General features: G+C 31.9%; 1 protein-coding gene across 3 annotated transcripts in view; it reads left to right on the forward strand.

Moving 5' to 3' along the window:
- Positions 1–7378, forward strand: part of icln (chloride nucleotide-sensitive channel icln) — an 85259-nt gene extending 77881 nt beyond the window's left edge. For 2 of the 3 annotated variants that reach the window (XM_090411105.1, XM_090411106.1), the window contains exon 7: positions 5117–7378. In XM_090411105.1, coding sequence (XP_090267231.1) covers positions 5117–5184 — 68 coding nt within the window. In that variant the 3' untranslated portion in view covers positions 5185–7378. The remainder of the gene's footprint in view (positions 1–5116) is intronic. The other variant, XR_016550125.1, reaches the window with a different exon arrangement.
- Positions 7379–16398: the final 9020 nt, after the last annotated feature.

Here is a 16398-nt window from a genome sequence, read left to right on the forward strand (position 1 = left end):
ATTGTTCAGAAAGATCTTGCCAGTTTTTTTTTTTTTTTTTTTTTTTTTTTTTTTTTTTTTCAGTCACCCCTATTATGTCGATCTGGTACTTATCTAATTCCTCGGCTAGCTCCATTTCTTTGCCATTCAGGCTTCTTCTGTTGATAGTACTGATCTTTAACTCTGGTGATGTTGAGTTGGGCTGTGCTTTCAGATTTGTTCCAGTAACTGACTTTTCGCTGTTCACCCTAGCGAAAACAACGGGGGCCTTGTTTAACCGGGCGATGCCCCAGCCGGCATGAAATTTTATCATGTTGTACCATCATTTTCTATATTAGTTTAAGCCAGCAAGTATACAATTTGGTCGGCTAAATCCCAAATTGGCAACGCATCCTCGTTCGTTCAGTATCCAGGTAGATACCCAACCGGGTGCACCACGAGAAGGTGAGGATTTGACATTAGGTCAGAAGCCCTGGTCGGTTCTCCGCATTCCTTTAAAGGCTATGTGTCGGTCTCCTCTCAGTTATACAGCTTTGATCCTTAGCACCCTTATTAGTTATTAAATTATTATTATTTGTTAAGTATTTGAATATTTTGTAATTTCACAAAACAAAAATCGAAAAAAGTAAAATTTATTTAAAATGATGGCCATACATAAATATATTATTATACATCATTATGCTTTGGTGTTACAATCCAGATATCCAGACTTACCTGGTATTTAATTCCGGATGTTTTCTAAGTTACTATACTTTTCAGTGTAGATTTTAAACAGAAAATATATTCTTTCCCCCATCAAAAAAGAAATTTCATAATTTATGATAGCTTGTTTTGGGTGAGTGCATTTGAAAGTAAATATCAATTACTTTGAATAGGAATGCATGACATCAAAATTAATTTCAAAATAATCAATTTTATTGCACATCTAATTGCATAGGTTAATGATTTGAGTTGCACATAGTTATGCAGTTCCTGTATAAGCATTTTGTAATACATTATATCAGCAATAAACAGTTTACTTTGTGTGTCTCTATGTGCAGGTGTAATACTTTATATTAGTCATTTGTCAATCATTGTTACTTGTATTTGGTGAAGTTCATTTGCATTTATATGTTTTGGGTCATAATGATTGCTGTTCCATGATATATCTGCAGCACTAGAAATTTCACTGCAAATTGTGACAGAAATTGTGATTTCTGTCACATTTGGATTATTTTAATCAGTAATAATTGATATAATGAAGTTATTAAAATCAGTCGCCTTCATTTTTTTTTATTATTTCAGTAAGCAGGTTATTTGAATCACATTTGAGGCATTCTGATCAGATTTTGAAATGCTTGAGCCATTAAATGCTTTTCCCCCTTAAGAAATACTGATATTATCCATCACAGAAGCAATTTAATTTTAAATTTTTTACACAAACTGATGTAAATTATAATAATATTGGTTATAATAAAACAGCATGAGCTTAATTTGAAATTATTCTTATATCTTGGCTTATATATTGGAAATTTCAAATTAATATTTAGGATTTTTATTAAATGGTGACAACTTTTTGTTCCAGCTGGCTAAATCATGTAAAACCTGTTACTATAATTTTTTTTAATTTAATTATGGAAAGTTAATAGAGGAATATAGTTGTGCTTCTGTAACCCTGTGGAAATGTCATTTGCTTCCATAGAGTTAAGCTGCCTGAAGACTTATAGATTTGATTCTAATTCATATCTAAAGAACTTTCTAAGCCTTCCTTGAATTGGTTCCTGAATTAGTTGACCTTTGACAGTTTTTTTCCCCTGAAAATGTGAGTTTTTACTTTATCTCAAAAAATTGACTAGAACTTGTTATTAACAATAACCATAGAACAATTTTTAGGATTTATGGCCACAAGGTGCAACAGTTGTCTATGTACTCTTTCTCTCCTCAAAAGCTTGTTTCATTGATAACTCAAGCTCACTGAAGGCTGGAGAATGTAGACGGGCTGCATACTTGCTTTCAAAGATTTAAGATTAGCTCCACCTGCTCCCTTTCGGGAATAAAAGCATTGGATGATTTATTTATTTATAATGTGATTGATTGCTGAAGCAACTGAAGGTGGAACTCCAAATAGTATGAATCAGTTTTGTCAGTATTGCTGTGACTGATTCGGAAATCAGTATTATATTTCAGGACATATTTCTGTTTCCTTTTATTATTTGTACCCAATAATTACAGACTTTCAAATTATGTAAATTTAAGCATTTGTTAATCACAAGAGAACACTTCTTTTCAGCATTAATTTTAAATCATACTTGAAAGTTATTTCTTATTTAAGTTTCTTATGAATTATATGTGAATCAAGTTTTTGAAAAACTTGATTCACATATAATTCATACTGTGAGTATATCCTTTTATTTTTATTTAGTTATTTATTCATTTGCATGGCTTAATTATTTTCAGAAGTGTTTTATTGACCTTCCACTGTAAAAATAAAAAAAAAATTAATTGCATTTAGTCAGTAACTTAACTTTTTTTTTTTTTTTGTTTTTGTTGCGATAACTCCCTTGATGAAGATGTCCTAGTCCCTAGATGAGTCCTTGACTCTCTGGAGGTCTCAGATAATAATAAGAATAATTTATCTTATTTTTTATATGCTTCTCTGATGTAGTTACATTTCTTAAAAAAATAAGATATTAATTACAGGATGCATAAAAAATTTGTAAATACACAACTCACAGAGTGAAAGAGCTTGATTGTGAAAAATACTTTTTTTATATATAAAAACACACACACACACACATATATATATATATATATATATATATATATATCAACAGTTATGTAAGTTCTATGTATAGCATCTTCAGTATCTTGGTTATCTGAGCATAAGTAACAAGGGAGACAAGGATCTCCCAGACTAATCCAAAAAGTTGTTGAAGTGTTTAGGATTCTATTTAAAGTAATTAGATTGAAAGTAACATTTAAAGAACCCTGTGACCTTTAAATGGAATGAACAGTTCTTCAAATAGCTAAAGTTTTTGGCTTAGCCATGGAATGTCCTTTGTCTCTCCCATGCTGATCTCTTGATGTAAAATATTGAAAAAATTAAGTAACAACTGCAAATATAAGAAATTACATATGAAATCAGATGAAAGACAAAAATATATAAATCCATTTAAGGCAATATGAATGCTTTTTCATTAATATCTGCACTCAAGACATATATCACGTGTGTGTGTGTGTGTGTGTGTGTGTAGATAAGCTTATATCTTGGTTAGACATAGCTTTTAATTTTTTTAGGAAATGACAATGTAAACTAGATTATTGATTATAAAAACTTTAATAACTACCTATATTTCGGGTGTTACATTGCCATCTTCGGGGATCAAAAACAATGATATGTGCATGCAGGCACTCACACTAAGCAAATTAGGCTGAAGAAAGGCAACAGAAGTCGGTCCTAGAGTCCTAAACAATACCTCCTAATGGGCTAAATTGGATTGTCTTGGCTGTTGGGCTGATGTTTTCATTTAGCCCATTAGGAGACATTGTTTAGGACTCTAGGATCGACTTCTGTGTCCTTTCTTCAGCCTTATTTGCTTAGTGTGAGTACCTGCATGTACATATTGTTTTGGCATCTTCAGGGAATTAATTAAGTTTTTATAATTAATAATCTAGTTTGTCATTTTCTTAAAAATTAGAAGCTATATGTATGAGTCATTGTTCTTTTGACAGAGTTTGACATATGTCTCTGTAGCCAAGTTGTTGATGATTTTATGGTTGGAAAGACCTGGATTTGAATCCCATCTAGGGTATGATAACTCTTTATAATGACTTTAACTTAAGGTGAGTTGTGACTGGCTTAAGTCAAAACCTACAAGACAGACAGGCCAGAGAATATATAGTTAATTCTACAGTAGACAATATATGTAGGATGAACTAATCTATTTTATATAATGGAAATTTGAGATTTACTACCATTAAGGTAGTGCACAAATACTAGTTTTTAGAAATAAAATTCACTTAAAAAATGAATTGACATGACATACAATTGAAAATTTTATAGAAAGGTACCTCTGCCCAGTTCAAAAGGGACATAGCATTGTACCAAACAAGACCTAGATTTCAATCCCATCTAGGATGTGAGGAAGCTTTATCATGGCTTAACTTAGGTGATTTCAGAATAGCTTAAGTCTCAACCTACAAGGCAGACAGACAAACCCACCGGAGAATATATATAGTTAATTCTGCAGTAGACAATATGTGTAGGCTTAACCGACCTATTATACTATTAAAATTAGGTTTCTAGGAAGCCAAACTACTTGGATTAAAAGAATGTGAGATAGTCCATTCTATTCATGTTTAATCATTTGGTCATGTAGACTATATAAAACTGTTATTAGTCTAATTCTCATAGCCCTGATTCTTATATCATTGTGCAGTAATGAATTTTTTTTCTCTCTTCCTAAATAATATTGTTTCTGCTTTGTAGGATGGAATCTTTTACCTTGTTCACCATGACATCTTCACATTCATCAAGATAAGCATGTGCATCTGCATGCAATCCTGGTATTTAGGCTTATAAGTTGATTATCATAAATGATGTTGTTTCAGGAAATTAATAACACAGACTAAATAATTAAAAATTTACTTATTTCCAATATTTTGCCGAAGTTCATTTGGCATCTTCAAGGATTAATACACTTGTATCAACATGTGCATGTAGGCACTTCAATAAATGAGGAAAAAACAGGAGAAATACAGGGAGGCCTGTAGTCCTAAAACTAAGACACCTGTTGGCTTTGGTTGTGTGATTTTGGTCATTGCACTGATTGTCTGCAGTTTGGAAGTATGCTATGCAAAAAACAAACCACTGACACGATGCAACCAACTTTTGCTGCAATGAGAAATCATTATAGCAAATGGGTAAAACACTTTATCTGTTTGATCAAAGAGGAAGTGGGCGGGGAATTAAAAGATTATCTAAGCAGTTTACCGACATTCACAACTGATGGTATTTTTTTCCTTTATTTTTAGATGCATTAATATAATGAAGCCATATCAGATATAGAATCAGAATATTTTCAGAAAATACTAAAGTAGCTAAGCCATTCTAGTAATTTTTCTTTAAAGGCTAACAAATATGGATACTTTCTTTCAGCTTCTGCAACAAATGATGATGAACCTATGGATATTGGCCAGTTTGAGGATGCAGAACCAGATCACTGACACTGAATGAAAGAGTTTTTGTTTCTACATAGTCATAAAGAGAAACTAATACATATGATTGTACATTTTTGTTCATTTTCATAAATCCAAGAAATTTGTGCTTTTTCTTATTGCTGATATTTTTTCTTTCACATTTCAGATTTTCACCTATGCATGTATAATACTAGTTTTAAGTTTCAGCATATTTATTGTTTCTTAATTGAATGAAATAGATAATTGTATTTTTACTAAATTATATATTTTATATTCTACACATAAAATAGCACTTTTATGTGTAGAATGGTTTTTTAATTTTTTAGTTATTTTTTAAATTAAACTTCCTGTTTGCACAAGTATAAAATGGTCTGCCTGTATTTAAGCAATTGAGTGTATAAAATTGATTGCAGATCAGTTTTAAAAGCAATAATGATTGGTATACACATTCTGAACACTTTTCATATGAACATTAAGATATTTTTTAATATAATTTCTCATCAGTTGCAGTAATAGCATGAATATGCATTTATGTTCACATCAGTGATTAAAATTGCTGTTTTTTTTTTTTTTGTTTGTTTGTTTTTTTTTTTATCAAGATGTGAATTTTTCTCATTATCCTTATGACATTTTAAAATTAATTTGTTATTCAAAAATAACTTATTTCTAACCATTTTTTCTCCATATCTTCAAAAATCTGTGCCGTTATCCACAACATTTATCATTCATTACAAGCAACTTAGTGCTTGCCAGATTTTATAGTCAGAAAAGCCAATGAAGATTTAATATGGCTAGGTTATTTTTAGATAGTGTTGTATATTCATAATTGATTTGTGAATACTTGACAGTATACTGATTATCAGTTTAGCCACTTGGGCTTTATTCAAAATGTATGTTTTGTTAACTCCTGGCAGATTTCATGAGCCTGCTTTCACTTTTTTTACATTTAAAGCAAGTTTATTGAAAATAATTAATTCATTAAGTCTACTGTAGACTAAATAACATATTTATTTAGTCTACAGGCACTACTGAGATAGTTACTCAGTCCTACTGATATAGTTTGCATGATCATAATTTCCATGTAATATTTTTAAAATTAGCAATTGCATTTGGCTTAGATTCTATTATTTTATTATATTATAAGGATGAGGAAAACAGAAAACTCTAAATCGTTGAATACATTTGCAGTAGTATTTCCAGAGTGAGGATAAATTAATTAGAAATTATTCTAATTGAGGGGAAAGTTTAAAAATTCATTAATTACATTGTACAGTGATATATCTAGAGTAAAAATATATCAATTAGATCCACACTCCTGCTATATACTTTATGTTCATATTACTTGCATGCTGGTATCACCAGAAGGCATATTTGTGACATTTATTTTTAATTAATATGTGATTGTATGGGGAGAAATAGAAGCTGTATGAAAAATTTAGCAGTATCTTTGCTGTTAAATGCAAAGTTTTTGTACAGTTCTGTGTGAATACTTGACTATGAAGTGCTCAGAAAATGTGGAATTTGTGTATATTCATGTTGTGCAGGTACTATATCAAGTGAAAAGAGAACCGTATCACTTTTTTAGTATATTATATTCAAGATGTCCACAAGTGTTACATTTGCTTTATTAAGCATGTTTTCAACTGAAATATGTTCTTGATAATACTGATCTAAAACTTTTTTAAAAAAAATTTGTATACTAAGAAAAAAAACGATGTTACAGTTTTTCCTTCTGTATAATGTTTTTCACAATATCAATCAAAAATAGTGACTTAGGCTTTATGGGATTATAGTCATCTGATTACTTCAAGAGTGTGTGTTGTACATGTGTGTGAGAGGGAGGGGTTTTTTTTTTTTTTTTTTATCTGCTTCAGTTATGTCTAAGCATTAGCATTCAGCTGATTTCATTAATCATAATTATATATATTGCTGATAGAGATGGTGCTATGATATGTAATAGCAAATTGAGGAAGCTGGTTACATGTTTTGAACAATTTGTTTTCCTCAACTTTCTAATGTTTTTATTATTACTATTATCATTAGGGACCATTACTACCATTTGACCCACGTTTTTTCTGCATAAACTTATCCTCTTGAGAAGTTTATTAATTTTGGGTTTGTGGAATGTTTTCTTTTCATTTGATATATACTTGTAATATTACTGTTTGTATGATATCAGGTTTTTGAAGTTACTGATATTAAAATCATTTTCAAAAATACAGCATTCAAGTTTGGTAAATTATGTGTATCATCTCATCCTATACATACATTTTAAGACAATCAATGAATGGGGGGGGGAAAAAACCCTATAACCTGACCCATGTCAAAAAATACAACTTTCAGTTACTTGAGTATTATCTGGTGTTAAAATAAAATATAGAAAACAGCAGTTGCAAGCTATACATTCTTTATAATCTGGTAATTGCTATGAGCATAGTTGTAAACAAGAGATTTGCATGGAACAGTTATGAGTAATAATTATGGAGATTCATTGTGTACACCATTTTGAAACATTCAGTAAGGATACAAATAAATAAATAATAGCAATGAAATAATTGAATCCTGTTTTTGGATTTCGAGAAAGATGTTGGAAGTAATATGACTTCTCCAATGCTTCTGCCTTAGTATCACCACCTCTGGGTCTGGGTAGTGGCCCTTCCCTTAATGCATAGCATTATACATGTCCGCAAGGAGATGTGCTTTGCATTATGGGAGATACTAAGATAAGGAGTGATGAGAGCTTGGTCCACCTTTACCACGAGTTGCCTCAGTCTTGAAGATGCTTGAGGCGCAAACTTTGTTTTGCTTACACTTGGATAAAGGATTAAACTAAATTTATTATAATCTAACACCAAGTGAAAAACACTTCCAACATGATCAATGGGTAGAAAATGCATGATTTGTTTCCCTTCCATAAACCTTGACTGATAACTAAAGGTTTATTAACAACAAACAGGCTCTGGTATAAATTCCACTCCAGATATATGTGTGAAAAACTTTAGATTGTAGATTATTTTTGTTATCTAGTATGGAATCACAGCTTTAATTGGATATCTGAAATGACCTGAAAAAGTATGTTGTCTCTGAATTAGTCCCTGTTGTCTCTGAATTTGTTACCAAAGTTGTGATTATCATTTTAAAAAGATAATTTCTTCCTCCCAAAGAAAGAGGGGGAAAAAATTTATGCTGATTTGACCTCTTGAGAATATCAAACTTCTCCCAAAAGTTATACACCAGTAAAATAAAATTTTTAAAAAAAATATTAAATTAAGCATTAATTATAAAGCAAATGTATACATATATGGCACAAAATTATCTAAAATTAGGAGATCAAGAAAAGAAACTCCAGGAAGTTGTGATATGATATTATTTAAGTTAGCAGCTAGTTATCTTTGTTATATGTTTATTATTAATGTAGGATGCATCAAACCTTATTAACTATATTTTAGTGGCCAAGGTGACTGTAGATGAGGATACAGGAAAGCAGACTGGTAGCATTCTGATTGTTGTGTGAAAACTGAAGTACAGGTAACCCTCGCATAACATGGTACTTATACAACGTGGTTTCAATAAAAACATGGTCTACAAATTGTAGTAACCTTTTATCTTTTCATATATTTTTCACCCCGCGACTTAAAAAAAAAAATTTTTTTTATCTTCGTTAAATTTGCGTCTGCTGTATCGTGCATGTAGGTATAAGAAGTGAATTTATATTAGTATTAAATACCCTTTAGCATGATGTACGTCGATTGGTTACCGTATAAAGTGTTGTTGAAAGTTATCTTCATTTTCTGCTAGGAAAATGTGTTAATCTCAAGCTGAGCACTTTATTTTCTGGCGAGTTACACAATATGTAATGCTTTTTTTATGTAAAAATTTTATTTTTATAGTAATTGCCACTTAGAGGGCTTTTGCAATATGGTTGAAAACAAAATTAGTGAATTAATTGATGGGGAAATAGATTTAAATTAGGAGGAACTGGTACAATTAATAGATGAAGTCGAACCAAATGGCGGAGAAAATTTTGCCGAAGATTCTGATTGTGATGAGTCCGTTAAAGAATTCAGTTTAAAGATATTAGCAGAAGGATTGAACTTGGCAAGAAAGTTAGAAAGTTATTTTATGGATAATGATCCCTTAATGGAGTGCTCCAGAAAATTCATGAGACAATTGGATATTTGTTTAGCTCCATATTATGAACTTAATAAAAAATTGCTGCATAGTGGTAAGCAAGGTCTTATTACTGACTTCTTGATAACTAAACCAGCTGAAGTAAAGTATGCAACGGGAATTATACAAATGATGTCCAAGTGATGACGGCATTCAGCCACTTGTAAATAAAGAACATCTCCGAAATGTTCGTTTTGAAGACAGTGATGACGATTAAATTATGCATTATTTTATTTAATTTGCTTAAAACATTTATGTATTTGAAGTTTACGTACAATTTGTAAGTTTATACTGTGTATTTTGTTTCATAGTTTATATATTTTCTTAACTTACATGAATTACCTGGATTAAATAAAAAATATTTTTTGTTGGATATGTCATTGTTGTTTATATAATTTTAAAAAAAACGATTTAGGAACATAACCCTACTTTTTCTATGTGATCTGAGTCTCGCATAACGTGCCATTTCTGTGGGACCTAACATCCATGTTATATGAGGGTTATCTGTACTATAAAAAGAATAAAATTGTCAACATTCTATATTTTTGATATGTTCCAAGGTCAGTTCTGTTTAGTGTTTGGTGGCTTTCAGGTATAAACAAGTTGTATAAATTTTGATAAAATGTACATGACATGAACAAAACTGAAGCTTATGTCTGAACTTAGATTGTACAGATGGGATCATGTGTAACCTGGATGACAAAATCAAACACCCCCCCCCCCCCAAAAAAAAAAAAGTTTGTTTGGAGTGAAGCTTATTATAGCAAATTAGCACTGTGGATGATTAAGGGCTAGGTAATCTGGTGAGAGACTACTCAAAATGCCAAAACATAGTACTTTTGAAAGTTAATCCTTCCTCCAATAAGCAGCAGACATGTTATAAAAATGAACTCTTATAATTTATGACAGATATTGGAGCAAAAAAAAAAAAATTCTTTTAGCTTGGATGAAAATTCATTCTGGAAGGTGTAATGGGATGTGTTTTGCTCTGACTTCTAGTTTTTGAAAAATGATATAAGTGTAAGAAAGTCTGTTTTAACTGAACTTACGGGATTTACTGAAATATGTTTTTATTGAAAACAAGTCTCAGAAATATCTCATTTAAATAAGGTATAGCATACACATAAAATTATGTGCTACATTTAGATAATTTTCTCTTCTTACATGCACAAAATTATTTGATATCACTTAGCAGAATTACTTGACTTTTTTTTTTGTATATTATAAATCTCTAAATTTTAGCAGTGAAATACTAATATGTATACCCAAAGAGATTTCCTCCTACAGGTGCTATGATGCTAAATAATTAAATTTGCATTATTGCTAGCATGCTGTCAGCAGTTTTCTTCCAAACTAATGTGTTATTGATCGGGATATCAGTATTGTTTCAGTCTTATATTTCAGACTTCCAGATTACTACAAACTGCATCAATCCAACTAGACCATTGTAGTATTCAAGATTGATTCTGCAATGCTACTAACAATGCCAGGTTCCTTTGTAATATCCTCATTTTTAATATGATTTTGCCAATTTATTCCATCTGTTTTTACTCAGATGGGGAAAAAAAAATGAAATCAATTTGTGGTCATTAAAAGTTTATTTTTCACTTGGTCAGAAATTTAGTTTAATCCTTTATCCAAGTGTGTGCAAACAAAGTTTGCACCTGAAAGTATCTTCAGGACTAGGGTAAAGTGATGCAACTCCTTGCAAAGGTGGAGCAAGCTACCAACACTCCTATCTCAGTATCTCCCATAATGCAAAACACATCTCCTTGCGGATGTGTATAATATTATGCATTAAGGGAAGGGCCACTACCCAGACTAGTTTCAACCTTTATTGAGGTCTCTTCAGTGGGAGCCAGGCCCAAGTGGAGATACCAATAGGAGGCAGCTCCTATAGGAGGAGATGACCTTGCTAATGCTTCTGCCTTGGTATCTAAAGTATAAAAATATAAGATATGTTTATATTTTTTATAATTTAGTTTGTTTGGTATTGTAATATCATTAAAATAAGTTGAATTGAGTACCATCAGTGCACATCACAGCATGCAATTTTTTCAACCCAAAGTGTATAACTTTACATTTTGCAACATTAAATTGTTGCAAAAAAAAAACCCATAATCCTTTTCCCGTGAGACTAATTTATTTAAATCATCCCTCAGGTTATCTCCATCACTCTATTAATTATTGCTCTCCCCAATTTTGCACCATCAGCAAACAACTGAGTTAACTTTTAAATCATTCCCTATATTATTAATATACAATGATTGTGAATAACAGTGAAAATGCATAAACTCTTGCCTTGCATTTGATTTTACATCCGATCTGATTGTTCTTTCTTCATTTTGAACTTCATTTACAAAACATATACTTGCAACTTAAGTATATTGCTCTTTGTAATGTTCTATTATACTGTATAACTTAATGTTTTGAACAGCTTTTCTCTGGGCCAAGTTTCATCTTTGCCTTTTTTCAGACTTGCAAAACTTAGAGATACTTGTTATTTTCATGATTTCACTACTGTTGGTCTTCTCTTGACATCCCATTAGCATGAACCGTTAGTTATGTCAAAGTTTCTCTTCAGCAATTTTTCTTTACTCTTTTCATCAAGTATGTTTGCATAAATTTTCTTGGAATACTCAGAAAATTCTGATATAAATCTCACGTTCTTTCTCTGTATTTCTTATAGATGAGTATCATTGAAAACCCTGTTCCAATCTTGCTCTAAAAATGTAGATTGCTCCTGTTAAGTAAATTGTGTACTACCCAATGAATAACATAGATAAAATTGTTGGGAAATTGGTCGCATATGAAAATAGTTACCGTAAGTAAAAATTATGGGAAGACTTGAAAAGAATATAGCTCTTACTGTAGCATACACCATTATAACAAACTACTGAAAGTCCCAAGCAAAGATTCACAGCCAATGTGCTGTGTTAAAGGAAATAAACTATGACACACTTCACGATAACAATTCTTCTAGTTCTTAAGAGTTTTCTATAGTCAGATATACAAGAATATTCATTTGATTTTTTTTGTAGTTAGAAAAACTAATTGGCTATTGTAAAGTGGCTTTATACAATTTATAATACATCTGCTTTTTCATATGAAGGAGAACATTTTTAGACTAGTATTTATCAACAATAATCATACCTAATGAATTTGCAAGTTAATTTACTTGCACACAGTCTTTTGAATATTGTACTTCAAATAGCAAGGATAAAAGAACAGTAAAGGAGTTCTAACTATAATCGTGGAAAGCTTAAATTGTTTAGAATCTAAACAATTTAAGGGACAAGGAAGTGGTGTACTGCAACTGAATTATTACTGTGCAAGAATCAAATTGATACAAAAAACTGCTGTTTGTGGCACTCAACATAGTAATCACAAACTGACTTATTTTTAGTTCTTTCTGATAACTGAAGGAATTTCATGGGAGAGATAGTAATATGGAACTGAAGACATGTAAACATAAAATGAGAAAAGAAATTCTCATATGTTAAATAATAAAGGCACTAGGCAAAAGCTCTTATGATAGAGAAGTACAGTGATTTTTTTTTTTAATTCCTTTAAAAAAAAAATCTTTTTAGGTCCTTTGAGTTGGAAGGTAATGACATTTGTTAAAGGAGAAGTGTAGAGCCAATTGGGTTAACAATATATGAGATTTGATAACATACTATATATGACTCAAAAGTTTTCATAATATAACATGTACTTTCATTTTAGCCATGATAAGTATCTATCCTGTATACCAAATTAGATATTTTTCTTGCAAGAAAAATGATACATAATTGTTTTAAAGTTTAGTTGAGGTATTCCATAACATCTGTGAAGTAAAAGGTTGGAATGTTATGAAGAAAAGCACTGCATTTAGTGACTTTAAAAAAAAAAAAAAGTTCAAAATATCCAGCTGTATATTCAGACTTCTTCCCAGCCTACATAAATGTATCCAACAAGAACACAAAACCCTTGCACTCACAGTATCTTGTGCCAGAAAGAAAATTGCTGCATTAGCAAGAAACCTGATAATTTCTTCTGTCATATAAAGACTTGGCTATTTGCTACTTCTAAAGTACAAATAGGAGATTGGGAAGCAGAAAGTTACTGGGACATATATGATCTTCCTTTTGCCTGGGAATATGGTCCATGGTGGCCATATTCCCTGTCTTCTACTCTCTCCAAAAATTTTTTTTTTATTTATTTCATTGTCATACTGACATATGCCGAATCATGGTATAGATGGCTTAGTCACCATTTCTTCACCTAGTTTGGTTTTTTTTTTTTTTTTTTTTTTTTTTCAAAAATGGCACTTTATTTAAAAGTTACACAACCAAAGTATTCTCTCGTGTGTTGTATGATCAGTTTGGTTGTTGTTGCAAGAACAGTTATGTTCTGTTTCAGAACATAAAAAAATTCAAGACAAAAAAAAAAAGGAATATCTATTTTTAATGAGTATCCTTTCTTGAAAAAAGAATTGCAAGTTGATTGAATTTACAATTAGAAAATTCCATATTCCAATAATTATGGTCCAGAACACACTACAGCAATTTGATAAAACACTGAAATTTAAAGTTTATTATTGGTTATAACCAGTTATTTTAATTTATCTCTCTCTCTCGGGGTAAAGTTCGTATTTTGTGCGTGAATTCAGTTACTCTGCTCCACTTTCTAATGCCTGTGTGGATGGATATTATGGACAATTGATGTCACTGCTGGTGTTGAATATCATTTATCAAACAATTCTGAGAGAGTATGTAGCAAAGATTCATAGAAATTGAAGTTAGAGGAACATTCCTAGTACATCTATTTCATCAAAGCATACAGTTGAAAAAGATATGCGAGAATGAGAAAACACTACTGTAGCACAGTGCAGTCATGCAAATATATGTGCCCAGATTTGGTCACCTGGTTTTCAGAAGGATGAAGAGATGTTGGAAAGGGTCCAAAGGCGACTGACTAAGGTAGTTTCTGACCTCTGGAATGTCGAGTATGAGGAAAGATTGAAAAGATGTAATTTGCAGAGACTAGTGGAGAGAAGGAAGAGGGGAGATATGATAGAGACCTACAAGTTGGTAAGGGGTTGCTATAGGATCAATGGTGGAGAAGTTCTACAGCGAATAGTGGGAGATCAGGGGAGAACCAGAGGTCATCCCTGGAAACTGTATAAAGAGGGTGTGAGTAGGGGAGTGAGAGGCAGGTTTTTTTCGTGCAGAGTTGTGAATGATTGGAATGCCTTGCCTGAGAGTGTGGTGTCTGCAAGGAGTTTGAATGTGTTTAAGACCCGGTATGATGAGATGTGTGTGAGATAAAAGGACCTAGATGAGTCTTTGACTCCATGAGGTCTTGATTAATAATAATAATAATAAAAAGGATATCCATGCATCTTGGTATTCCTCAAAGCAAAATATGTTACAGAAAGGAGCCTTCTATACATGATATACATTAAACATATACTGCTTGTTCAGTGCACTGATGCATAATATATAGACACGTTTACACAAGAATATATTTTAATTTGCCAAATATTTCAGTCTGAAAATAACAGACTATCTTCAGTGGCTACATAGGAACAGTTTTTTTTAGCAAGGTGGAATACCAACAATTGATCATTCAAAAGTAGAATGAGCTGCGTGATGTTATATCGCTAAGTATTAAAGAGAAGAAAACATTTTTTATCAGAGTAATGATTAAATTAAAGATGTTAATTCACAAATTCATATAATCTTAATTTATAAATAATATTAGACTAATGTAAGAATTAGTCTTAATTAAAAAAAAAGTTATCCTGATTAAACTTTCCCATATTTTTGATAAAGATATATATGGTCATTTCAATTCAAGTTAGGGTGTTGAAGTAAGGCCTTGGCACTTTCTTTAAATAAAGATTCAATTTTATAGAGATATCTGTGTAGTAGGTGAGTCTTAGACCAGAGGATGTTGTGGCTTGTCTCTATTCCATGCTGAGCCAATCCAGACTTATCGGATTTGTTGCTGAATGTATGATTCATGTTCCTGAATTCTTTTTTCTGTTTCTCCAAAGTAGGACATTACAGTTACAAGGAACTTCATACACACCAGGCAGAGACATAGTTGAACGTTTATTCTTTAGAAGAGGGGAAATAGGTGGATATTTTCTTAATAGGTATATAAGTGGCTGTTATGTTAAATCATATTTCTTCAGAATTCTTGAAATTGGTTCTAAAATCCCAGAAATATAAGGAATTGGAACTCAACGCATTGAATCTGTGTTGTTTTGGATTGGCTTGTAAGAATCGAACAGATGTGTAATCTTTTCGGTTCATGTGGTGTTTGATAGTTGAAAGTTCTTTCTGTAATTCATGAGGCGTTGAACAATTAGTTCTGGCTCGTCGGATTAAACATTTTATGATTCCTGATTTTTGATAAGGATGATGAGCAGATTGTTTGCGAATATAACGTCCAGTGAAAGTGGGTTTTCTGTAAACTTGTTAGAATATCTGAAGGTGAACAGATGAGTAGGATGTCTAAAAAAGGATAACTTGTCTTTTTCAATCTCCATGGTAAACAATACGAGGATGTAAGGAATTGATTCTGTATAAAAAGGAAGGTAAGGAATCTCTGTGGCCATAGTGAAAAGATGTCATCCATATATCTCACCCAAAAGGAAGGTTGAGGGAATATAAGTGAGAATAGGACTTCTAGTTCCAAATAAAAGTTGGCTAGAGCAGGTGAAAGTGGACTTCCCATGGCTGTTTCTTCAACTTGGTTGTAGAATTTGTTTTGACATAAGACGAAGAGGAATATCTGTCTTGTGTATTTTAGGTAGACCATAAAATCTAGGTCTGCGCGGTTAGCCTAGTGGCTTTGCGCTTCGCAACCATATGCCTGGGGAAGGAGTGTCCTAGGTTCGATTCCCGTCCACGACGTGAGGAGCTTAAGGATCTTCCTCAGCCATAGCCAAGTTAGCCGGTCTTGGGCGTGGGCAGCAGGGTTTTTTCCGCCAGTTTATCTGGGGTTTTTCATCCCGCAAGCAGGCAAACCGGCTAGACTCGAAAACAAACCTTCCTTCGTGCGGCCAAACGCGGTGGTGTG

The sequence above is a fragment of the Typopeltis vanoorti genome, chromosome 21 (assembly GCF_054136105.1).
Source record: "Typopeltis vanoorti isolate ZY-2024b chromosome 21, IOZ_Tvanoo_1.0, whole genome shotgun sequence".
NCBI lineage: Eukaryota > Metazoa > Arthropoda > Arachnida > Uropygi > Thelyphonidae > Typopeltis > Typopeltis vanoorti.